The 25,130-nt window shown below is 52.9% G+C and overlaps 1 protein-coding gene across 1 annotated transcript in view; it reads right to left on the minus strand.

The window, feature by feature from the left end:
- The window catches only part of LOC147525759 (sushi domain-containing protein 2-like), a 33,005-nt gene extending 14,356 nt beyond the window's left edge, over positions 1–18,649 (minus strand). The window contains exons 1-10 of the mRNA XM_086631039.1: positions 18,577–18,649; positions 17,957–18,012; positions 17,832–17,872; positions 17,694–17,747; positions 16,295–16,352; positions 16,000–16,063; positions 15,855–15,910; positions 15,587–15,640; positions 10,345–10,487; positions 9,630–9,708 (exon numbers count right to left, since the gene is read on the minus strand). Coding sequence (XP_086487165.1) covers positions 9,630–9,708; positions 10,345–10,487; positions 15,587–15,640; positions 15,855–15,910; positions 16,000–16,063; positions 16,295–16,352; positions 17,694–17,747; positions 17,832–17,872; positions 17,957–18,012; positions 18,577–18,649 — 678 coding nt within the window. The remainder of the gene's footprint in view (positions 1–9,629; positions 9,709–10,344; positions 10,488–15,586; positions 15,641–15,854; positions 15,911–15,999; positions 16,064–16,294; positions 16,353–17,693; positions 17,748–17,831; positions 17,873–17,956; positions 18,013–18,576) is intronic.
- Positions 18,650–25,130: the final 6,481 nt, after the last annotated feature.

Here is a 25,130-nt window from a genome sequence, read left to right on the forward strand (position 1 = left end):
TTGGGGAGTCTCTAGGAGGGGTCTGGGGGCTGTAGGAAAGATCTGGAAAAGTGTAGAAGGGGTCTGGGGGTCTCTTGCAGGGATATGAGGGCTCTAGGAGGGGTCTGAGGAGCTGCAGAATGGTTCCGGGGGATTGGGGGAGTCTCTAGGAGGGGTCTGGGGGCTGCTTACTGCTGCACCAGGTGTGTGGCACCTCAACAGACCCTGCTCCTGCTTTGTTGGGCACTCTGGGGCTCTACAGAGCTCTGTGGGGCTCCATAAGTTTCTGTGGAGCTCTGCGAGGGTGTCTGGGGCTCTATAGACCTATGTGAGGCTCTATAGGGCTCTGTGGGGCTCTACGGGACTCTATAGGACTCTTTAAGGCTCTATAGGATTCTGTGGATCTCTATAAGGCTCTACAGGACTCTATAGGGCAATGAGGGTCTTTGCCAGGAATGTCTGTGTCTCTATAGAGCGCCTGAGAGCCCAAGAGAGCTCTATAGTTTATTACAGAGACTTATAGAGCTTCATATTGCCCCACAGAGCTCCATATCACCCCACAGAGCCTCAGAAAGCCTTGCTAAGCTTCACAAAGCCCTAAAGAGTCTTAAAGAGCCCCACTGAGCTCTATAGAGGGTTCCGGCTGCTGTAAGAGGGGTCCAGAGGCATGTAGAATGGGTCTGGGGAGATCTGGGTGTCTCTAGGATGGGTCTGGGACTATAGGAGCAGTCTAGGGGCTCTACGATTGGCCTTGGAAGTTGTAGAATGGGTGTGGGGGGATCTGGGGGTCTGTAAAATGGGTCTAGGGGCTATAGGTTTGGTCTAAGTGCTCTAAGAGGGGTCTGGGGGCTCTAGGACAGGCCTGGAAAAATGTAGAATTGGTCCAGAGGGATCTAGGAATCTCTAGGAGGGGTCTGGGGGCACTAGGAGGGGTCTGGGGAGATCTAGGAATCTCTAGGATGGGTCTGGGCTCTCTGGAAAGGGTCTTGGGGCTCTAAGAGGGGGTCTGAGGACTCTCAAATGGGTCTGGGGGTATAGAATGGGTCTGGGGAGATCTAGCGGTCTTAAAGAATTGGTCTGGGGGCTGTTGGAGGGGTCTGAGGACTCTAGGAGGAGTCGGGGGGGAGTAGAATGGGTCTGGGGGCATGTGGTTCCTCTACGATGGTTCTAGGGGCTTTAAGAAGGGTCTGGGGCTCTTATAGTGCTCTGGGGGGGTGTAGAATGGGGCTGGAAATAGCTGAGAGCCTGTAGGTTGGGTCTGGGAATCTTTTGGAAGAATACGGGGGCTCTAGGAGGAGTCTGAGGAGGTGCAGAATGGCTCTGGGGGATTGGGGAGTCTCTAGGAGGGGTCTGGGGGCTGTAGGAAAGATCTGGAAAAGTGTAGAAGGGGTCTGGGGGTCTGCTTGGAGGGATATGGGGGCTCTAGGAGGGGTCTGAGGAGCTGTAGAATGGTTCCGGGGGATTGGGGGGGTCTCTAGGATGGGTCTGGGGGCTGCTTACCGCTGCACCAGGTGTGTGACACCTCAACAGTCCCTGCTCCTTCTCCCTCTGCTCACTGCCCCATCAGCTCCAGTGCCCATATTCTGCTGCGCTCGTTGCTTCGCACCTTCAAAACGAACCAAAATCCCAACGTCAGCAGTCACGGAGCCACAGTCCCATCTTCCCTCTGACATCCGGCACCGACTCACCGTGTCGCAGCGCTGCGCTCCCCTCTCTGCATCGCTCGTCCACAACCCTCCCCATGCCTTTTCTCTCAGCTGAGTCCACTTAGTCATTTTCCATGGTGGCCCTACTCGGACCATCATCTACAATCCCTTACCCAGCCAGGGAGTCGCAGAGAGACACAGACATAGAAAGAAAACTTAAAAACCAGCAGGGTGAAGGAAGGAGCGAGAAGAAATAACAAACCCAGAAAAGGGAGGTATTAAAACTTAGGGTCAGGGAACCAGTTAGTGGGAGACATGGAAAACAATTTCAAAAGCAGCATTTTCAAGTTGAAAACACTCCTCGTCTGCGACCCTTCCTCGATACGCGGCAGCTCACCTACGTAGGCGACGGAGGCTCCCAGCTCCCGGTGGCGTGTGCTATGTCTGCTCTGTCGGGGACGGCTCGGGGGATCCTTCCTCTCCGCAGGGACTGCCCATTGCTGGCTGGCGGCACCTGCCTGTGGGACCCCCTGGATTCACTCCTCAGCCAGTTCTCCTCCATCAGCTCCCACAGACAGGTGTGCCCAGGCAGCCCCTTTTATAGCCACAGCCCCACTCTCAGCCTCACTGGCCACACCTGGGGCGCTCCCAACCCCAGCTGGAGCCCGTTGGGAAGAGGGGCCATGGCCAAAGCCCCACAGCACATGGCCCCCTCCCCTGGACCCGGCCACGGCCACCAGCTCCACATCTGGCAGCTGCAAATACATCCCTCCAGGGGCACAGGAGAAGGCAGGACCACTTTCTTCCTTAATGGGCAGAAGAAATCCCGGCAGCGAGGCGGTTACGAGGCTCCGAGCCCAAAGGCAGCAGGACAGAGGGAGAAAAAGGAAGAGAAAAGCAGGAGGAGGACGCTGTGATCCAGAGAGGGACGGGGACCGGGACAACAGTGTGGAGAGCTTGAGCTAAACCTCAGGGCCAGAGAGATGGAGGAATGAAGAAAAGAGGGAGCGGGAGAGAGAGGCAGGAGGGACCGGCAGGAAAAGGAGATGGAGGCGAGACAGGGAAAATCCTGAAGGTATGGCGAGAAAAGAAAGAGAGAGGAAATGAAAAGTAGAAACGAGGAGCCTGGAAAAAGTCAAGAGAGAAAGAGAGTTTGGTAAAGCCATGGGGTAGGAGAAAGACGGGCAGGAATGGCAATGAGGTCAGGGAGAGGGAGGGAAAAGCAGCGGGAGAACGGGAAAGGGTTCGAGAAACATAGGCAGGAATTTAAAAAGCCTCTCGAGCCCTCGAGAGTCCTAGAGAGCCCTATAAAGCCCTCTAGACCATTGGAGAACCCTACAGAAGCCCTCGACAACCCCATAAAGCCCTATAAACACGTACAGAAGCCCTATAGAGCCTTCTAGAGCCCTACAGAAAGCTACAGAAACCCTATAGAGCCTTCTATAGCCATATAGCGTACTATAAAATATCTCTAGAAGCCCTAGAGAGCCCCATAAAGCTCTATGAACACGTATAGAAGCCCTATAGAGCCCTAGAAAGCCCTACAGAAGCCCTAGAGACCCTTCTATAGCCATATAGAGTACGATAAAATATCTCTAGAAGCCCTAGAGAGCCCCAGAAAACTCTATAGACCCCTACAGAATTCCTATAGAGCCCCATAAAGCCCTCTAGACTCCCATAGAAGCCCTAAAGCAGCCCCACGGAGCACTATACACCCTTAGAGAGCCCTCTAGAACGCAAAGATGCTGCTCAGTCCGTCCCTTTTCCTGTCCTAGGCGGCTCCCGCACCCCGGAACTTTAGTTCCGCGTCACAAAGGTTCCGGTCCGTCGCTTTTTGCGGTCCCCCCCGGAAACCGCACCCCGGAACTTTGGTTCCGCGTCACAAAGGTTCCGGTCCGTCGCTTTTTGCGGTCCCCCCGGAAACCGCACCCCGGAACTTTGGTTCCGCGTCACAAAGGTTCCGGTCCGTCGCTTTTTGCCGTCCCCCCGGAAACAGCACCCCGGAACTTTGGTTCCGCGTCACAAAGGTTCCGGGCCATCTTTTTTTTCCTCCCAGACTGCTTTTTATCGATCTCTCCATTTTTTTCTCTCCTCGCCAGCTTTTTATCGACCCACCCTGCTTTTTCTTTCCTCCTCCACTGCTTTTTAGTTGCACACCTGTCTTTTTTTCCTCATCGTCTGCTTTTTACCAACCCTTCTGCTTTTTTTCCTCCTCCACCCTCCTTTATTTAAACCTCCTCCTCTGCTTTTTACCCACTTGCCCTGCTTGGTTCTACTTCTTCACCCACTTTTGCCAACCCACCCTGGGTTTTTTTCTCCTCGCCTGCTTTTTAACAACACACTCTGCTTCTTTCTCACCAGCATATCCCCACCCCTGCTTCTCATTCGCCCTGCCCATCCTCTCTAAACCGCCCTCTGCTCTGCATGTCCTGGCCCCCACTTCACCCACGCCCTGCCCCGGCGCAGCCCCGCTGACACCTGATTGGCGCCCTCCAAGCTTCAAGTTGCATGCGCCCCGCCCAACCCGGCCACCTCAGTGGCATCTTTCGCCCTGCAATTTGCATTCTCCCCGCACCCCCTCGCAGCCCCGCCCAATCTAGCTCCCTGATTGGCACCCTCCAACCTGCAATATGCGTACGCCCCGCCTGCTCTATAGGGCTCTATGGGCTCTGTTAGGCTCTGTGCTGCTCTATAGGGCTCTAAGAGGCTCTATAGGAATCTGTAAGGCTCTATAGGTTTCTCTCAGGCTCTGGGGGGCTCTACAGGGCTCGGCTCTACGGGCTCTGGGGGATCGGTGGGACTGTATAAGTCTCCATAGGTCTCCGCGGGGCTCTGTTGGGCTCTCTGAAGTTCTATAGGGCTCTATGGGGCTCTTTGGGGCTCTATAGGGCAATACAGGGCTCTGTAAACCTCTACGGAGCTTTATAGACCTCTGTGGGACCCTAAAAGTCTCTGCTGGGCTCTGTGGGTCTCTATAAGGTTCTGTGGAGCTCTGCAATGGTGTCTGGGGCTCTTCAGGGCTCTGTGAGGCTCTATAAAGCTCTGTGGGTCTCCGTAGGGCACTGTGGGGCTCTATGGGCCTCGATAGGGCTTGGTTGGGCTGTATAGGGTTCTGTCGGGCTCTGTGCTGCTCTATAGGGCTCTACGGGGCTCTACAGGAATCTGTAAGGCTCTAAAGGGTTCTGTCGGGCTCTGGGGGGCTCTACAAGAATCTGGGGGGATTGGTGTGACTGTATAAGTCTCCATAGGTCTCTGTGGGGCTCTGTTTGGCTCTCGGAAGTTCTGTAGGGCTCTATGGGCTCTTGGAGGCTCTATAAGGCAATACAGGGCTCTGTAAACCTCTACGGGCTCTATCGACCTCTGTGGGACCCTAAAAGTCTCTGTTGGGCTCTGTGGGGCTCTATGGGTCTCTATAAGTTTAGGTGGAGCTCTGCCATGGTGTCTGGGGCTCTACAGGGCTCTGTGGGGCTCTGTAGGGCTCTTTGGAGCTCTGTGGGGCTGCCTGGCACTCTATAGGGCTCTGTTGGGCTTTGTGAGGCTCTATAGGGGTCTGTGGACCTCTATAAGGCTCTGTGGGCTCTATAAGGCTCTGCGAGGGTGTCTGGGGCTCTATAGGGCTGTGTGGGGCTCTATAAAGCTCTGACGGCCGCTGCGGGTCTCTATAGGGCTGTGTGGGGTGCTATGGGGCTCTGTTGGGCTCTATGGGGCTCTTTGGGCTACTGAGGGACTCTATAGGGCTCTGTGTGGCCCTGTATGACTCTATAAAGCTCTGTGGGGCTCGATAGGGTTCTGCGAGGCTGGCTGGGGCTCTATAAGGTGCTGTGGGGCTCTATGGGACTCTGTGGGACTCTATAAGGCTCTGTGGGGCTCGATAGAGCGCTTTGGGCTCTGTGGGGCTCTGTAGATTTCCAAAGGTCTCCATATGGTCTGTGGGGATCTATAGGGCTCTGTGGGGCTCTATACGGCTCTGTGGGTCTTTGCGGGGATGTCTGTGTCTCTGTAGAGCCCTATAGAATGCCACAGAGCCCAACAGAGCTCTATACTGTATTAAAAAGCCCTATACAGCTCCATATTGCCCCACAGAGCTCCATATTGCCCCACAGAGCTCCATATGGCCCCACAGAGCCTCAGAAAGCCTTGCTAAGCTTCACAAAGCCCTAAAGAGTCTTAAAGAGCCCCACTAGAGCTATATAGAGGGTTCCGGCTGCTGTAAGAGGGGTCCAGGGGCATGTAGAATGGGTCTGGGGAGATCTGGATGTCTCTAGGATGGGTCTGGGACTATAGGAGCAGTCTGGGGGCTCTACGATTGGCCTTGGAAGTTGTAGAATGGGTGTGGGGGGATCTGGGGGTCTGTAAAATGGGTCTAGGGGCTACAGGTTTGGTCTAAGTGCTCTAAGAGGGGTCTGGGGGCTCTAGGACAGGCCTGGAAAAATGTAGCATGGGTCCAGAGGAATCTAGGAATCTCTAGGAGGGGTCTGGGGGCACTAGGAGGGGTCTGGGAGGGCGCAGAATGGGTCTGGGGAGATCTAGGAATCTCTAGGCTGGGTCTGGGCTCTCTGGAAAGGGTCTTGGGGCTCTAGGAGGGTTCTGAGGCCTCTAGAATGGGTCTAGGGGTGTAGAATAGGTCGAGGGGGATCCAGAGGTCTTAAGAATTGATCTGGGGGCTCTAGGAGTGGTCTGAGGACTCTAGGGGGAGTCAGGGGAGCTTAGAATGGGTGTGGGAGGATGTGAGGGACTCTAAGAAGGGTCTGGGGCTTTAAGAAGCGTCTGAGGGGTGTAGAATGGGGCTGGAAATAGCTGAGAGTCTGTAGGTTGGGTCTGGGGGCTCTAGAATAGGCCTCGGAGCATGTAGAATGGGTCTGGGGATCTTGTGGAAGAATATGGGGGCTCTAGGAGGAGTCTGAGGAGGTGCAGAATGGCTCTGGGGGATTGGGGAGTCTCTAGGAGGGGTCTGGGGGCTGTAGGAAAGATCTGGAAAAGTGTAGAAGGGGTCTGGGGGTCTCTTGCAGGGATATGAGGGCTCTAGGAGGGGTCTGAGGAGCTGCAGAATGGTTCCGGGGGATTGGGGGAGTCTCTAGGAGGGGTCTGGGGGCTGCTTACTGCTGCACCAGGTGTGTGGCACCTCAACAGACCCTGCTCCTGCTTTGTTGGGCACTCTGGGGCTCTACAGAGCTCTGTGGGGCTCCATAAGTTTCTGTGGAGCTCTGCGAGGGTGTCTGGGGCTCTATAGACCTATGTGAGGCTCTATAGGGCTCTGTGGGGCTCTACGGGACTCTATAGGACTCTTTAAGGCTCTATAGGATTCTGTGGATCTCTATAAGGCTCTACAGGACTCTATAGGGCAATGAGGGTCTTTGCCAGAATGTCTGTGTCTCTATAGAGCGCCTGAGAGCCCAAGAGAGCTCTATAGTTTATTACAGAGACTTATAGAGCTTCATATTGCCCCACAGAGCTCCATATCACCCCACAGAGCCTCAGAAAGCCTTGCTAAGCTTCACAAAGCCCTAAAGAGTCTTAAAGAGCCCCCCTGAGCTCTATAGAGGGTTCCGGCTGCTGTAAGAGGGGTCCAGAGGCATGTAGAATGGGTCTGGGGAGATCTGGGTGTCTCTAGGATGGGTCTGGGACTATAGGAGCAGTCTAGGGGCTCTACGATTCCTCTCCCATTAATGTCATTAATTAGGAATTTTTTAAAAATCTACAGAAAAAAATTCCTTTTACTAAGAAACATCTTGAAAAACTCTAACAAGTGACTGAAAATAACTGTAGAGAAACAAAGACACCTAGCTAATCTTTATTTAGTCCAATAATCTTTACGTTAACTTTCATTAAAGCTCCATTTTGGCACAAAACAAGCAAGCAATACTTCGGCAACCAACATCTCCTGTAAGAGAAAAAAAAAACCACCACACCACAAAAACTTTTTCACAAAGCTGACTTAGCTTTCTACCTGATATTCTTCACTTTACTCTTTCCAAACAATATCACAGGAAAATCGCCTTAACTAAGGGCAATCGGCACAGTTCCCTAGGTGCCTTCATTAGGGTCAAAGACCTGTCCGCTCTTTCTTCTACGTCTACTCCACAGAAACAGAGACTCCGTTGTGGAAGAGAAACTACTATCCTTACTTCCATTCCTAATCCACAAGGGACTTGTACAACTGCAAATGCCAACTAAGTAGGTACAGCTCTTTTTCCACTCCACAGCTACTAAGGCTCATCCACTATTCTACTCTTTTTCTGGTCAAGTTATTCATTTCTAGAACAAATAAAACCCAACAATTGCAAAAAAACAAATCAACATTACCTTAGAGGCAGATGCTAGGGCTTAGTGCTGCTGATTCTCCACCAAGTAAATACTCTTGTCTGCTTTGCTCAACTGGACTGCTCCTCTGAGAAGGTAGAGACAAAGGGTTCTTCCGACATCAACTCCCCAGTTTCACTTCCCAGATGTACAAAACACAACCTCGGCTCCCCTCTGCACCCTGGACTTTCACACCTGTGAAACAACAGAAAAAAAATTACAAACTGAAAAATAAATTTACATCAGAAAACTAAAAGACCCATTCAAAATAAAGGGACAATCCCACCCCAGCAAACCTACTCCAATTCCCCACACCTTGACACAAAAACATCCACAACTGTCATCCCAGTGACAACTGCCAATTGCAACATTCGGCAACACCGCTCCCTGGGAACAGCGTTCCCCAGGGGCCTCTAAAGCTGCCCTGCCTGCAAAAACCCCGGCCCTGACACCAGCCTGCGTCCTAACATTGGCGATGAACGTCGCCTCGCAGAGCGGCCGGGACCGGGGAAAAAAAAACCCAGCTGGGGGAAAAAAAAAAAATCCCCCAGCTGGGGTTTTTTTATTCTTTAAATACGTTTTGTCTACAACTCTGCAAAACAAACTATACATCACATCACCACAAACAACCTGCCAAGAAAACTCATACGCAAAACACAATCACGCAACACAAACACCCTCGACGCACACCGCTCGCTCATCTGCCCTCCTCCGCGACGCCCCTCGGGAACGCCGTTCCCGGGAGCCTCTAAAGCTGCCCTGCCTGCAAAAACCCCGGCCCTGACACCGCCTGCGTCCTAACATTGGCGATGAACGTCGCCTCGCAGAGCGGCCGGGACCGGGGAAAAAAAAACCCAGCTGGGGGAAAAAAAAAAAATCCCCCAGCTGGGGTTTTTTTATTCTTTAAATACATTTTGTCTACAACTCTGCAAAACAAACCATACATCACATCACCACAAACAACCTGCCAAGAAAACTAGCACGCAAAACACAATCACGCAACACAAAACACCCTCGACGCACACCGCTCGCTCATCTGCCCTCCTCCGCGACGCCCCTCGGGAACGCCGTTCCCGGGAGCCTCTAAAGCTGCCCTGCCTGCGAAAACCCCGGCCCTGACACCGCCTGCGTCCTAACATTGGCGATGAACGTCGCCTCGCAGAGCGGCCGGGACCGGGGAAAAAAAAACCCAGCTGGGGGAAAAAAAAAAATCCCCCAGCTGGGGTTTTTTTATTCTAATTAAAAAAAACAACGCACACTAACTCCTCATTAAACAGGATCTGAAATAAAACACATTCACACATACAAGGCTACACACATTCAGAACTTACCACTCTTTCACCATCCACACATTCCACTCCTCACTCAAAACAGACCTGTTCCTCCACCCACCTCCCAGGATGGCAAATGACTCCTCATCCAGAGCCGTCCCTGGAACTGTCCCACGCTGTGCCTCAAAACAACATCACCGCTCCATCCGATCCCAAAGGGTCAGTGTTATCGACCGGGTGCCGAGGAAGATGCCGCGCTCCGTACGCCGCTCCCGTCGTTGCTTCGCTTCCGTTGGTGCGCTACAGCAAAACTCGCTGGAGGATTTGCTCTGGGGATCCAAAGCGCCTGCAAAAAGACAACACTGCTACTGCCTATCCTCAGAAACACCCAGACCACCTCCACCCAAAGGGAACGTGCTCATCGACACTCTACCGTCCCGCTCTCGGACCGCTCCGACTCGGTCGGAATGGCTACATGCAGGCGAAGCGGCTCCGCCGCAAACACATGCGCTCTACAAACGCGACCGCGAGGACACGAGAACGCGGCATGGGGCAGAGTTAACGCCGGATGAAAAGACGGCCTGGCAGGAAGGACGATGATGCTGACGTGGTACGCTACGCAAGAAGATCGTGGCTCTCGATCAAAGATGGACGATGAAGTCGCTGTAACCGATGCGGACAAAATGCCGGGGAAGATTTAAGATGATGACGACTCAGGGAACAAACCCCTGGAAGAACTCTCCAGAAAGAGTCCCCGGAGATAAGACCTGACGGCAAAGCCCGAGCGAGAGCTGACGAAAAGACTGGCCGAACACACCTACTGCGCTAAACCCGACCGATGGTGTTGCGATTCTATGTCATGCCGCAAAGTGATATGTGCTCGATTGGCACCGTCCCGATAACTCAAGAAGGAGACGCGACACACGGGTACTGCCGTTGTGGCGTGATGCAACGATGCCGGATGCGCCACGGGCGTAAAGGCCGAGACAGACATCAACACGTGAGATGATCAAGGGACAGTACGTAAACACACACTACACAGACTGCACAACTCTGTCCGCTCACGCTGGAGCCGCTTCGCCAGTGCCCGCATCTCACGGTGTCTTTCGCTCCGTCTACCTGCGTGAGGCCGACTCCCCGCAAACTACCCTCCCTGCCGCGTGCCGCTTTTGCCCCGCGACTTAACTTTCACGATGCCGCGGGTCACCGTCCGTCTTCGATGGCCGTCCTCGGTAGTAGCTGCGTCAGCTAAATGCGAGGTTTCCTTCGTCGCCTCGTGATCCTCGCTCAGCTACAAATCACAACACAAAGCAGATTAATACACAGTTCATATGTGGGAGATTGGCCCTCCAAAGCTCCGTAAGCCTCAAAAACAACCGTATGCTAAGATACTGCTCGAACCGTGGGCCTGCTTGTGGCACTTACTCTCTGCCACTATTTTTTTTTTGGTTTGTTTCTTCCCCCCTCTTCCTCGCCTCACACTTCTCCCCCTCTGCTCACCTACCGCACAAACTGCTGCCCCCGGGAGCCCGGAATCCAGCCTCTGACACCCACAAAACACTATGGAAATAACAAGAACTCCTCTACAGCTACTTGCCCACAGATAGGACTGTACCGTCTTTGCCAAAAGACTCTGAGTATACCGACATCTCACCTTGCAGCGGTTGAATGCACGGACTCCGTAGATGTGATAACAGAGTGACCTTTATTATTGTAATACAGACAGCTTTTATAGATTATTACTCTAGCCACGATGTGTCCACGCGCCCCTCACCCAGCTGTGATTGGTTACAAACAATAGTGCACGCACCTATTTTAACTTTACTATTGGCTATGCCTAAAAAGGAGCTATTTTGCACCTGCTAAACTAAACATCATTTTCTCACACACTCTATATCATCTTCCCATACTCCCATGTCAGCTTCTCACACTCCCTGTACCAGCTGTTCACACTCCCTTTTCTTTCTCATCCTCTTTATCAGTGTTTTCCAGCTTCTTCACTAACACAGGCTTAAATCATCAAGGCCGGGCCCCAACGGTAACTGTGTGTATGATTCCACAATTCCCCTTTTTTGTTTTTCTATGACCATTACTTGATGAACCATACTTTGTACCATTTGTTGGAAGCATGACAATAGGCAGGGGATGATTATTACTATGCATAAAAGAACTACTAGTAATATAGCGCCTACTTTTGCTAAAGATTTTAACCAACCTGTAATTCCCCAACTCTTGGTGCAAATATAGAAGCTGCAATGATTTTTGCTGGATCCCAAAATTCTGCTCTGGAATCACACTAGCTATCATAAGCATGTGTGCTTCGCCTATTCTGGAGGTGTCTACGATTTAGGTTCATGGTGGTGTTAGGTAAATACATTCTTAAAGTCCCTATACTACATAGATCTCCCCTTATATGCGAAGGAATACCCTGCCAAGCTCTACTATAGCCCTGCAGAAGCAGTTACTAGCATTTTGTTTTGGTACAGCCTTGCAGAAGCAGTTACTAGCATAATGTTTCCCTTTCTGGGAGCCTTACTATTTCGACTATGCCCAAGATTCCGCTGAGCAGGAGGGTAACAATCAGCAGGGTCATCGCGGAGAAGGGAGGCAGGCACAGCACCTTCAGGGCGTCCCCTGTTTATCCACACAGTGTGCTCTGCAGCCTCCTTCTGCCCCGCTCTGAGCCATCCCTTTTGCACCCTCAGCAGAGTCTATGACAAAGGTACTGACACGGCGTTGCTGCACGCGTGGCCAGTGCGTGCAACAAGGCTGCCCAGTATGTGCTCTGCTGGCTGACAGCAGTTTTTGCGAATCGCAAAATGTTGTTCAATAACAATCCTCCTAGCTTCTCTTTTCAAAGTTACATACTCACAACTAAGTCCAGTTTGTAATTCTTTGTCATTAATTTGGTACCAGTTAATTCTTTTCCTTCCAGTAGCTACAGGTGGAATCCATACACCTTCCGATCGGAAAAAACACACAAAGAATATATACAAGCAACTTTCACACACATAATATACCAAACAATAAGAAAACATAAAAACAGTTTACATATCAACATGCAATCTTCTATTACAATTCTTTTGAGCCCTTTTCCTCATTCTGCGTCTCTGTCATCGCTTTACGTTTCTTGCTGGTAACCAGTATAGACCTGTGTGAAAGAGACACAAGCATACCCTCTTCCCCATGTAAGCAGAGGCACAGGGCCATCCCATGAGTTGAGCCCAGTTTCTTATAATATACCGTTGTTTTTTGTACAAAAATGGCATTGGGTTTAAAATTATGATACACAGCCGTAGTAAGTTGCCTAGAAGCAGACAAATTAAGAAAATTTAAAACACATGTAGCTTTGTCTAAGGATTCTTGTGGGGAAATATACGGAAGACTCCCCCTTTTTTGTTTATCAAGCATTTGTTTTAACGTTAAATGAGTTCATTCAATAACAGCTTGTCCCGTAGGCAAATGATGGATACCGGTAGTGTGAGTCAGTCCCTGATCCTGTAAAAAGGTACTATACCGGACCATTGTCTGTCCTGATTTTCTTTGGTACTCTCATGGTTTTCTCCAGTGTGAGCAGTAGCAACAAGAAAGGCAGAAAACATATCAACAGTTACATGTACATATTTAGATCGAAGAAACAAATGAATATAAGTAATATCAGTTTGCCATAATTTATTTCCCGCAATGCCAATCGAGACGATCCAAGTTAAGATGTGCTGTCTCTTGATAAAACCCGGGCCACGGGCAGCGGCCAAGCGGCCGCTCTCCAGGCGCAGCCGGCGGGGGGGGGCAGCAGCGGCAGGGGCCAGCCCTGCCTCGCCTCAGCCGGGCGGGGGGGGGAGTGGGTACGACGAACCAGCTGCCCTGTGCCGGCTGCCCCCCTTGTTGTTGCTGTCGTTGCTGTTGTTGCTGTTGCCGCGGCTCCGGCCGCTCGCGCTCCGTAACCACCGCCGACCCCTCCCGCCGAGGGGGACCATCAGCTGCAAAAGAACCGGCGCAGCGGGGCCCGCAGCGCGTCTCCGTCCACCGCGCGTCTCCGTCCCCTCCAGCCGCGGCTCGCTCCGCGCACAAGCGGCAGCGCTGCGGGGGGGGTCCGAGGGCGGCGCGGCTGGCGGGAGCGCCGGTGTACCAACATCGTTGGAAGGGGGAGAAAGCAATAAGTCTCTCTTTCGTTCGGGGCCCTGGATCAAAAGGATTCGATGATGGCTTTTCCAGCCCGGCAGCTCCACACAGTTCCTCTGCCGGTGGGGCCGCGGGGGAGGCGGAGATGGGACCGCTGGAGATGGACGCCAATGTCCCCTCGCCCTCGCTCTCTCCCTCCGCGCCCTTCAACGCCTCGAACACAGCACGCCAGGCTGTCAGCTGTCGCTGCACGGCAGCATCCCCACGGGTGGCTGCATCGCAAAGTTTAACGCCTATAGTGTCCCAAGTCCTTGTCACGTATATATTTGAAGAGTTTGCCTCCAGTACACGGGCTGATACCCAAACCAGGAGTACCAGGAGCTTCATCAAGTCAGTACTGTTAATAGTGCCATTCTGTTTCTCTAGTACTTTTGTCAACACCTTAAATACAAACTTATGTTCTATTAAAGCTGTGCCTCCCATTGTTCCCAGTCGCTTACCTCCTCCTGTTGAGGCAGTTGTCGCTTATTTTTTCTGTCTTTAGGTTCTTATTTCTTCTTTCTTTTGGTTCCTAATTCTTCGTGTCTCTCGATATGGAAGACCCCATCGTCCCTGGCTGCTCACCTGTATCCTTCAGGTGTCACTGGTCCAGACTCCAGCTCTCGTATCCCGCTGTTAATTTCGGTCCGGACCGTTTGGCTCTCCCCGCCACCTCCTCCGCCGTTTCGTTCAGCCAGGCACCGCCGCCGATCGCTCTCACACCGCGATTCCAAAGCCCGTCAGTCGACTTGAATATCAGGTCCCTGTTCGGGCACCATTTGCAGCAGTTGAATGCACGGACTCCGTAGATGTGATAACAGAGTGACCTTTATTATTGTTATCCAGACAGCTTTTATAGATTATTACTCTAGCCACGATGTGTCCACGCGCCCCTCACCCAGCTGTGATTGGTTACAAACAATAGTGCACGCACCTATTTTAACTTTACTATTGGCTATGCCTAAAAAGGAGCTATTTTTCACCTGCTAAACTAAACATCATTTTCTCACACACTCTATATCATCTTCCCATACTCCCATGTCAGCTTCTCACACTCCCTGTACCAGCTGTTCACACTCCCTTTTCTTTCTCATCCTCTTTATCAGTGTTTTCCAGCTTCTTCACTAACACAGGCTTAAATCATCAAGGCCGGGCCCCAACGGTAACTGTGTTTATGATTCCACATCACCTCACCACTGTAAAGCTATGCTACCCTTGTCTTTAGTATGGCTACACCCTGGGCAGGGCAGTTCCCACCCTGACACGCAGACTGACACCACACACAGGACACCACAAAAAACATTGCCGTGAGATCTGAGAAGACCGAGAGCGAGAAGAATGACTCCCGTAAGGCAAGGGACGCTGACAGGAGGACGCCTACGGCACCGTGACGCCACAGATGCTCTATAGCGATGCCAGGAAAGAGATGCGATGGCTGCGGCCCGTGAGAAAGCTACCGTCAAACCGAAACGATGGATGGATGCGGGAGAAGCTGAGCATCCAGACTCAAGATCATTAAGAATGTGAGGAAGAAACCCCAGAAGGGAACTGCGCAAAGAGAACTCGAGAATGGAGCCGCGCCTGCTCCCCGGCACGAGAGACGACCGCTCAGAAACATCTAGGATGTGACACGTGCCGGACGGATCTGTGATTTAAGCTACACTCGCGAGATGAGAAGAGTTTGACGGGCGCTATGCCGATGACGTGAGGCGTTCGAGACCTTCGGAGAATGCTACCGAGGAGCCTCCTGATCACTGAGAGCTACAGAAACATCAAGACCTAACAAAGGGACGGTATAAGACATGAGAGACTACAGACAATACACAAACAGACACGGGCTGGAACTGCCCTGCCAGGGCACACGCTGCCATCGTGCTGAAAAGTCACCCGCTTCCTGCGCCTGCCCAGAGGGAACTGTTATTGAACGGCCCTCTCCCCTACGCTAACTACAGAACTCCCTGCGATTCCCAGCCTCGTCCCCTCCTCCCGATCCCTCCCGCCCCTGATCCCTTGACTTAGCTTTCGGGGGCCGAGCGTCTGAGTCCATCCTCCACAGAAACCACGTGGCCCGACTGGAATGTTTGTGCGGTCGCCAGATTCCTCTTCCTCATCTGCAGTAAAACACAAACGGAGAAGAGAGAACGGGGCTGGCAGTCAGCATCACGTGGGTAGACGCCGATCTCTTTGGCGACACCCCCTTCCTCACAAGTCCTATGCTCTTCCGCTCACCTGCTCCGTGTCGATTCCAAAGTTGGATGTTGCGGCCGTCACTACAGGTGGCACCTGAGATACCGGGAAACGTAATTGCTCTTGTGCTTCGAGAAGTCACCGGCCCCGTGGCTCTTCCTCACTATTACACAGCTCACCTCAACCGCTTGTCCGATTCCAAACGTGGCCCGCACGGCCCCTGCAAAAGCAAGAGTAACTGTAAATACTTAAAACAATTGCCGTGCAATACTTGGCTACTAGTCACCGACCCTGCCGATGACCGCCTCACCTTCTCGGACCCCTCGTCGGTGTGTGGCTTCACCCCGTCGAGCCTGCGTGCGACACCTGTACAATACAAACCGAGAAACACTGCCTGAGATACTGCCCAGGAACTGCAGCCGGCCCGCCACTGTTCCTCTTTCCCACCCTTTTACCTTGGCTGCTCGCTGGCCCCGCCTCTATTGGTTCCATGTTGCCACACTGAGGCTCAGCTACCACCTGCAAAATAAACAGGAAGGGGGACTTATAACAGCACCGACACTATGACACGTGAAAACTAACTGCTACTTCACCCGCTGGTCACTACTCACCTGCCCCAGTCAGCTCCGCTGCCGATATTCTGCTTTGCTCGTTGCTTCGCACCTTCAAAAGAAAACAAAAAGCCCCGAACTGTCAGCAGTCGTGGAGCCACCGGTCCCATCTTCCCTCTGACACCAGATGCCGACTCACCGTATCGCAGTGCTCCGCTCGACTCTCTGCGTCGCTCTCTGGCACGCGGCTCGTCCCTCTGCATTTCAAAACACAATATGGGACAAGTCATCCAGCTGCAGAGAGAGAGCTGTACCTTTTCATAAGTCTTTTTCCTATTACAAGAACACCATTTAGATTCTAACGACAGCTGCCATTAAAAAAAAAATTAAACTTCAAGCCCCGCATCTTCAAACCGTAACACCTTTGGGATTTCATCTGCTTCACTGCAGATGAACAGCCCCTCCCAGACAGCTCCATCACCCTTGTTCAAGCGCTGTTGAAGTGTCTGTCCACACACCCTGCCGATGACTGCTCCATCCCAGAGGGCTATACATGCTCCCAGACCTCTGCTTGAATACTCCCGGCGTGTCGACGTACTAACCCCAGACTCTTACTGCTGTTCCACCTACCCCCGACTCCACACCTCCGGGCAGAGCAGCTCCCAGACAGACACACACACACAGACCGACACTCGACAGAACGCTACAGGCGACGCAACTCCAGAAGGAAAAAAACTCTCGAAAAAACAATGACTCCCAGGACCGGAGACCGTGGGGGGCAACAAGACCTACGGGGCCGCGACGGCGAGGTAAGGAGGCTCCGTGTCGAGCCCAGAAACGAGGCCAAAGGTAACGGCCCACGAAGGGAAGTTACTGCCAAAACGCAGACGAGGATGCACGAGAAGCCTCGCTGCAAGAGTCAAGAACATCAGGATGCAGCCAAGAAGTCCCAGTCCTTGAAATGGACAGTAAGAGATCGGAGCTGCTGACACAGCCCGGAAGAACGATGCGCACGAGGACCGATCGGAAACTTCCGAGACGCGAGACCGATCCGCGCTTTAAGCTTGTCCCGACAGAGAAGAATTGACCGATTGATGCTCCGCCGATGAGTACGGGCATTCGAAACCCCAGAGATGGCACCCGAGACGCTGCCTGCGCTCCGGAAGTGCAAAGATCACCGTGAGACCCGAGGAAGGTCTGAGAGACAGAAGACGGACGACGCAAACCACACAACATCGCCGTGAGCTGGAGCTGCCCTGCCCGGCACACACGAGTGTTGTGACGAAAAGTCACTGCTCCCTTTACCAGGACAACCCTCTCTCCTATACTGACTTGAAAACCTCTCCCTGCAATTCCTCGCGTTGTTCCCTCCTCCCAACCCGTCCCCAGCCCCGGTCCCTCAACTTATCTTGCTTAGGGCCGGAGATCTGAATCCATCCGTGACAAAAGCCACATCGTCCGACCACGATATTCCTCCGGTCGCCAGGTTCCTCTTCGTCATCTGCAAAAAAAGTGCCGGCAGAAGGCATCGCGTTGGGTGACAGCCGACCTCTTCCGCAACACCCCCTTCCTCAAAAGCACTGTGACATTCCACTCACCTGCTCCCTACCGATGCCAAAGTCAGACGCTGTGGCCGTCGTCGTTTCTGGCACCTAAGATACCGAGAGACAAAAATTACTGATGCGCTTGTGAGAAATCACCGGCCCCGTGCTCCTCCTCGCTCCCACCCGGCTCACCTCAAATGCTCATCCGATTCCAGAGGTGACCCGCGCAGCACCTGCAAAACCAAAGAGAAGTGCTTCACTGAGCTGCCGCAGGATACTTTGCTTTTGCACACCGGTCTGGCCAACACCTGCCTCACTCTCTCGGACTGCTTGTTGATGTGTGGGTTCACCCCTCCGAGCCGTCTTGCGACACCTGAAAATAAGCAGACCGAAAGACATGTGCTGAGACACTGCCGGAACCGTGGTCTGCCCGCGTTGCTTTGTCTCCCGCTCCTTTACCTCGGCTGCTCGCTGGCCCGGCCCCTGCCACGTACAGGTTGCCACGTGGAGGCTCAGACCACGAACACGGCACGCTTACAACTTTACCGACAATACCGCACCTGAAAAGTGACGTCTACCTTCAGCCCACCGGTCACGGCTCACTGCCCGAGTCACTTCCGCTGCCGTCATCCTCGCTCGCTCCCGGCTTCCACCTTCAAAGTAAGAATAAACAAACCAGAAGCTGCTCTTCTAGCCACCGGTCACATCATCCCTCTGACACCACACCCAAACCCACCTGCTTACGGTGACCGCTCGCCGCCCCTGTCGCCCTTTGGCGCACGGCTCGTCCCTCTGCATCTGAAAAAACATTATTGAACAAGTCACCCGGATGCCGAGCAAGAGGTAACCGATTCCAGAGGTCTTGTTTCCATTTAGGAGAACCATCTGGATTCCAACAACAGCCAGCCGTAAAAATCAATCAAATATTCATCCCCACATGCCTTAACACCTTTGAGATTCAGTCTTTTCAGCTTCCACTCGATCAGCCTCTCCCAGATGGCTCCGATCATCCCTTCGACATCCTCACGTGCTACCGAGGGCTACTTGCTCTCGGTGGACTGTATGGCTAATAACTAAACAGCCTAGGCACATTAACTATAGTCTCTCACCGCTTTTCTTCCCCTAACATTGCTACAGCCCCTGGGCAGAGCAGCTCCAGCCCGGACACTCACACCGACTGACATTGCACACAAACGAGATTAACGACGAGACTCAGAGACCCGAGATGATGCTCGGCAAGAAGAATTACTCCCGGAGGGAAGACGCCTTTAGGCGAGAAGACTTAGGGGCCGTGAGGAAGAATCTACGGCTGCTCCCGATCGGTCGAACGCCACGGCCGGTGACAAAGAGAGATGACTGCAACTGTGACGATGGATGCGTGAGAAACTGGGCTCAGAGAGCTCAGACCAAAAGGATGCAGAGAAGAAAATAGCTGGAAAACAGCTCTGTGAAAATAGACAGCTCGACAGCAGATATGCCGATGCGTCCTGGATCGCCGCTGCGAGACGACTGTCCCTAAGCTTCTGAGATGGGAGACGTGCAAGAAGTCTGAGTCGAGCTCCTAAGGTGAGAAAGGAAGCGCTTCTTTAGCGTTACGCTGATGAGTTGAGGCACGTGAGACCCTCGGTACGGCTACCGGTGTGCCTACCTGGCACGAAGAATGATGAGAACATCAAGACCTGAGTAACGTATGGTGTAGGACACAGAAAAATCACCACCACAAAATACATATTGACAAATACATGGGCTAGAACTGCCCTGCCCGGCTTTATGTTTTGTGTAAAGGACCCTAGACCCCCCTCCTTATCCGAATGTGTCCCGTTCTGAACTGCCCTCTCCGCTACACCGAATTTAAAAGCCCTCCCTGCCGCTCCACGCAAAGATAGCGCCGGCCCCTCGACTTAGCTTTCGGAGGGCTGGAGGTCGGAGTCCTGTCCTCGGCGAAGACCGCCGGGCCGAACTAGGATGTCGCTGCCATTGCTTCCGTTCCTCTTCGTCGCCTGCAAACGAAGCACCGTTGGTCACTTTCACAGCGGTCGACTCTGATCTCCTCTGCTGATGTAAAAGGTATGGAGAAATAGAAACTTCAGAGCTCTGCAAGGTGTATTTCAGTGTAACTAATGCTTTCTGAGATGAGAATTGTCTGATGTTTAGCCCTACGTATTGTGACGTGGAGGCCCAGACGGTTCGTGCTGCGTCTCTCGTGACTTCGTTGCACCTCTCTGTGGCTGCACGGACACTGAAAAAAGAACAGATCTCGTCAATACCCAAACCCGACGGCAAAACCCATCTGACAAAGGCAGATGAAACCCCTGCACTTTCCCAACCGTCCCCCGGTTCTGAGACTTCAAAAACCCCTTCTCTTTCCTTGAACTGTCAGGGAAGGAACGCCGCTCCTCTCAAAAGCTCCGGCCCTGTATTTGCAGCCCCGAACACCCGGAGTCGACCGCTTCACGGGAATTGTTCTTCTGAGCCTTCCTCTGCGTTCGACAGGCACGTCTTATCTTTTGTCTTCCCGCAGACTCTGAGCTCTGCTAGAGGCCCACAAAATAAGTGAAGTCCTTACACTTGCGATCTATGAGGGGCCTGACAGCGAGCTATAAAAGCTCAAGGAACAACACGATACCCTGCGTGCGTTTCGGAAAAGCGACGAGCCGTCCCGTATTCTGATGGACGCTGTGCCGTAGGTCCCTGCTGTTTTCTTCAGAAATGCTAAAACTCCATACGCAGACCTGGACGAGATGCTCACCCCCACCCCTGCTGGGTAATCTCACTCTCGCTCCTACTAAAAGAGATGACACCACCAACTTACGCTGTATACAGCAACGATGGTAGAAAAAACAAGGTTCTGTCTTCAGTAAAATCAGGAACTTGAGAAAATACAACACACCTGGAATAAAAAAACCCAAACCAACAAACAATCAACACATATCAGTTAATCATCTCACCACCCCTAAATACTCAGTATGAGATTACTGACCAGAATTAACCAAAAAACTGCACACAAGTGTACTTTCCACTATATGTGCAGCTGAACCTTGACTAGTCCCAAAGCTCTTACCTCAGATGGACACCTCCGCGTCCCTAAATGCTAAAGGACACCTGCCCGACCGGCTCAAAAGATGCAAAGGACTGAAGAAACAGCAGAGAACTGATCCTTCGGAAGCCCAGGAGCAGAATGAGCTCTCCGGGCAGAGGCTGTGGCTCATATACCCTGGGCCCCGCCCACCACCCTTCCCACAATGCCCTGGGAAAGGGGAGGGGACAACCACCAGGAGGCATAAATGGGGTCAGAGGAGATAGGAGGGTTTCTTTTCTACCCTGAACTCACGGTGTGGAAGCGGCTGAATGGAAAGAGGAAGAAACCCACGCAGAACCTACCTGGGGAGTGCCCGACCCGACTACGCCAGAGACTCTGTCGAGCAGGAGAACGTCAATTAGTGGCATTGTCGCCGAGAAAGAAGGTAAAATCTGCATTTCTCTAGGAGGGATATGGGGGAGTAGAGAACGGGTCTCGAGGATCTGGGGAGTCTCTAGGAAGGGTCTGGGGGCTCTAGAAGGGATTCGGAGGGGTTGTAGAATGGATCTGGGGAGAACTAAAGGTCTTTAAGATGGATCTGGGGTCCCTAGGAGCGGTCAAGGGCTCTAGAAGGGCTCTCGAGAAGTGTAGAATGGGTCTGGGGGATCCGGGAGTCTTAAGAAATGGTCCGAGGGCTGTACGAAGGGTCTGGGGGCTGTAAGAACAGTCTGGGAGTGTGTAGAAGGGGTCTGGAGGGATATGGGGGTCTCTACGATGGTTCTAGGGGCTTTAAGAGGTGTCTGGGGGTGTAGAAGGGAGCTGGAAAGATCTGAGAGTCTCTAGGTTGGGTCTGGGGACTCTAGAACAGGGTCTCGGGGGGTGCAGAATGGATCTATGGGGGTCTCTAGGAGGATTCAGGGCGCTCTAGGATAGAGCCGTGGGGGGTGCAGAATGGGGCTGATGGGGTCTGGAAGTCTCTAGAAGGGGTCTGAGAGTCTGTAAGAGGGGTCTAGGGACTCTAAGATAGACCTAAAAGGGTGTAGAAGGGGTCGGGGGGGCTCTAGAAGACTCTAGGAAGGGTCTGGGGGCTGTAGAAGGGCTCTGAGGGCTCTAGGATTGGCCTGGGAGGATGTAGAATGGGTCTGAAAGAATCTGGGGGTTTCTAGGATGGCTCTAGGGGCTGTAAGAGAGGTCTGGGACCTCTAGGATGGGTCTGGCAACTCTACGAGGGGTTTGGAGGGGTGTAGAACGTGTCTGGGGTGATCTGGGGGTCTATAGGATGGGTCTGGGGGCTTTAGGAGAGGTGTGGGAGCTCTAGGAGGTGATTGGGGAGTGTAGGAAAGATGTGGGGGTGTGTAGAAAGGATTTGAGGGGTCTGGGTGTCTTTAAATTTAGGCTGGGGTCTCTAGGAGGGGGTCTAGGATTTCTAGGAGGGGACTGGGGCGGCGTAGAGTGGGTCTGGGGGTATGTGGGGATCTCTAGGAGGGGTATTGGGGCTCTAGGATGGGTCTGGAGGTTCTAGAATAGGCATGGGGGGTGTAGTATGAGTCTGGGGGCATCTGGGAGTCTCTAGGATGGGTCTGAGGGTTCTAGGAGGGGTCTGGGGGGTGTAGAATAAGTCTGAAGGAATGCAGAGGTTACTAGAATGGGTCTGAGGGCTGTAAGAAAGGTCTGGGTGCTGTAGAATGGGTCGGAGGGAGTCTGGGGTTCTCTAGGATCTGTCTGGGAGCTCTAAGAGGGGTCTGGGGGTCTCTAGGATCTGTCTGGGGGCTCTAGGATATGCCTGGGGTGGTGTAGAATGGGTCTGGGGGGATCTAGGATGGGTCTGGTGGCTGTAATAGAAGTCTGGGAGCTCTAAGATAGGCATGGGGGAATCTAGAATAGGTCCAGTGGGACCTGGAGGTCTCTAGGATTGGTCAGGTGGGCTCTAGGATAGGCTTGGGCGTGTATGGAAGTGTTCCAGGGGTCTCTAGGATAGGTCTGGCAGCTGCAAGAGGGTTCTGGAGGCTCTAGGATAGGTCTGAAGGGGTGTAGAATAAGTCTGGGGGGATCTGGCGATATCCAGGATGGGTCTGGGGATAGAAAGAAGAGTCTGAGGCTGTGTAGAGTGTGTCCGGGGGGATCTGGGGGTCTCTAGATGGGTCTGGGGTCTTGAGGAAGGGTCTAAAGGCTCTAGGAGGGGTCTGGTCAAGTGTAGAATGGGTCTGAGGGGATCTGAGGGTATTAAGAATTGGTCTTGGGGCTGTAGGAGGGGTCTAGAGGGGTGTAGAATGGGGCCGGAAATATCTGAGAGTCTGTAGGTTGGGTCTGGGGGGTGTAGAATGGGTCTGGGGGTCTCTTGGAGGGATATGGGGGCTCTAGGAGGGGTCTGAGGAGGTGCAGAATGGTTCCGGGGGATTGGGGGGGTCTCTAGGATGGGTCTGGGGGCTGCTTACCACTGCACCAGGTGTGTGACACCTCAACAGTCACTCCTCCTTCCCCCACTGCTCACTGCCCCATCAGCTCCAGTGCCCATATTCTGCTGCGCTCGTTGCTTCGCACCTTCAAAATGAACCAAACCCCCGACGTCGGCAGTCACGGAGCCACAGTCCCGTCTTCCCTCTGACACCCGACGCCGACTCACCGTGTCGCAGCGCTGGGCTCCCCTCTCTGCATTGCTCTTCGACGATCCTCCCCGTGCCTTTTCTCACAGGTGAGTCCACGTAGTCATTTTCCATCGTGGCCCTACTCGGACCATCATCTACAATCCCTTACCCAGCCAGGGAGTCGGAGAGACACAGACATGGAAAGAAAACTTAAAAACCACCAGGGTGAAGGAAGGAATGAGAAGAAATAACAACCAGGAAAAGGGAGGTATTAAAAATTAGGGTCAGGGAAACAGCGAGTGGGAGACGTGGAAAACGATTTCAAAAGCAGCATTTTTAAAGTTTAAAACGCTCCTAGTCCACAACTGTTCCTCAATACGTGGCAGCTCACCTACGTAGGTGATGGAGGCTCCCGGTGCCGTGTGCTGTGTCCGCTCTATTCGGGACGGCTTGGGGGGATCCTCCCTTGCTGCAGGGACTGGCTGTTCCTGACTGGAGACACCTGCCTCTGGGACCCCCTGGATTCACTCCTCAGCCAGTTCCCCTCCATCAGCCCCCACAGACAGGTGTGCCCAGGCAGCCCATTTTAGATGCACAGCCCCACCCTCAGCCTCACTGGCAACACCTGGGGCACTCCCAGCCCCAGCTGGAGCCCATTGGGAAGAATGGCCATGGACAAAGTCCCACAGCACATGGCCCCCTCCTCTGGACATGGCCATGGCCACTGACTCCACATCTGGGAGCTGCAAACACACCAATACAGGGGCATGGAGGTGGCAGGACCAGTTTTTTCCTTTTTTCCGTTTTTCTGTAGGGACCCACAGAGCACTATAGAGCCCCACAAAGCCAGACCGAGCCTCATAGAGACCTATAGAGCCCCACAAAGCCCAACAGAGCCTTAAAGAACCCCACAGAGACCTGTAGAGCCCTAAGAGTTTTAAAAAGCCCCAAAGAGACCTATAGCGCATCAAGAGCTCTATAGAGCCCCACAGAGCACAACAGAGCCACATATTGCTCCACAGAGACCCAGAGAGCACTATAGAGCCCCATAAAGCTCAAAAGAGCCTCATAGAGACCCACAGAGGACTATAGAGTCCTACAAAGAAAAACAGAGCTGTATAGAGCCCACAGAGCCCTGCAGAGACCCAGTAGAGATTTTAAAAGACCCACAGAGACATATAGAGCCTTACAGAGACCAACAGAGCTATATAGATCCCTACAGAGCCCTATAAAGCCCCACAAAGCAACAAAGAGCTCCATAGAGCCCCACAGAGCTCGATACAGCCCTATAGAGCCCCACAGAGCTCGATACAGCCCTATAGAGCCCCACAGAGCTCGATACAGCCCTACAGAGTTTCATAAAGCCCTACAGAGCCCTAGAGAGCTTCATAAGGCCGTACAGAGTCCTACAGAGATTCGTAAACCCCGAACAAAGATTCATAAACCCCTACAGAGCTTCACAAGGCCCTGCAGAGCCCCACAGAGCCCTAGTAAACTTCGTAAAGACCTACAGAGCCCTACACAGCTCTACAGAGCCTTACAGAGCTTCACAAGGTCCTACCGAGCTCTACAGAGACCTAGAGAGATTTGTAATGCCCTTCAGAGCCTCGTAAAGCCCCACAGAGCCCTACAGAGCTTCGTCAAGCCCTACAGAGATCTGCAGAGCCCTACAGAGCTTCACAAAGCCTTACAGAGCCCTACAGAGCCCTACAGAGCTTCATAAAGCCCTACAGAGACCTGCAGAGCTTCGTAAAGCCCTACAGAGCCCTACACAGCCCTGCAGAGACCTTCAGAGCCCTACAGAGATTCATAAAGACCTACAGAGCCCTACAGAGCTCTACAGAGCCCTACAGAGCTTCACAAAGGCCTACAAAGCCTCAAAGAGCC

This window comes from Tauraco erythrolophus, unplaced genomic scaffold, assembly GCF_009769465.1.
Source record: "Tauraco erythrolophus isolate bTauEry1 unplaced genomic scaffold, bTauEry1.pri scaffold_73_arrow_ctg1, whole genome shotgun sequence".
Classification (NCBI taxonomy): Eukaryota; Metazoa; Chordata; class Aves; order Musophagiformes; family Musophagidae; genus Tauraco; species Tauraco erythrolophus.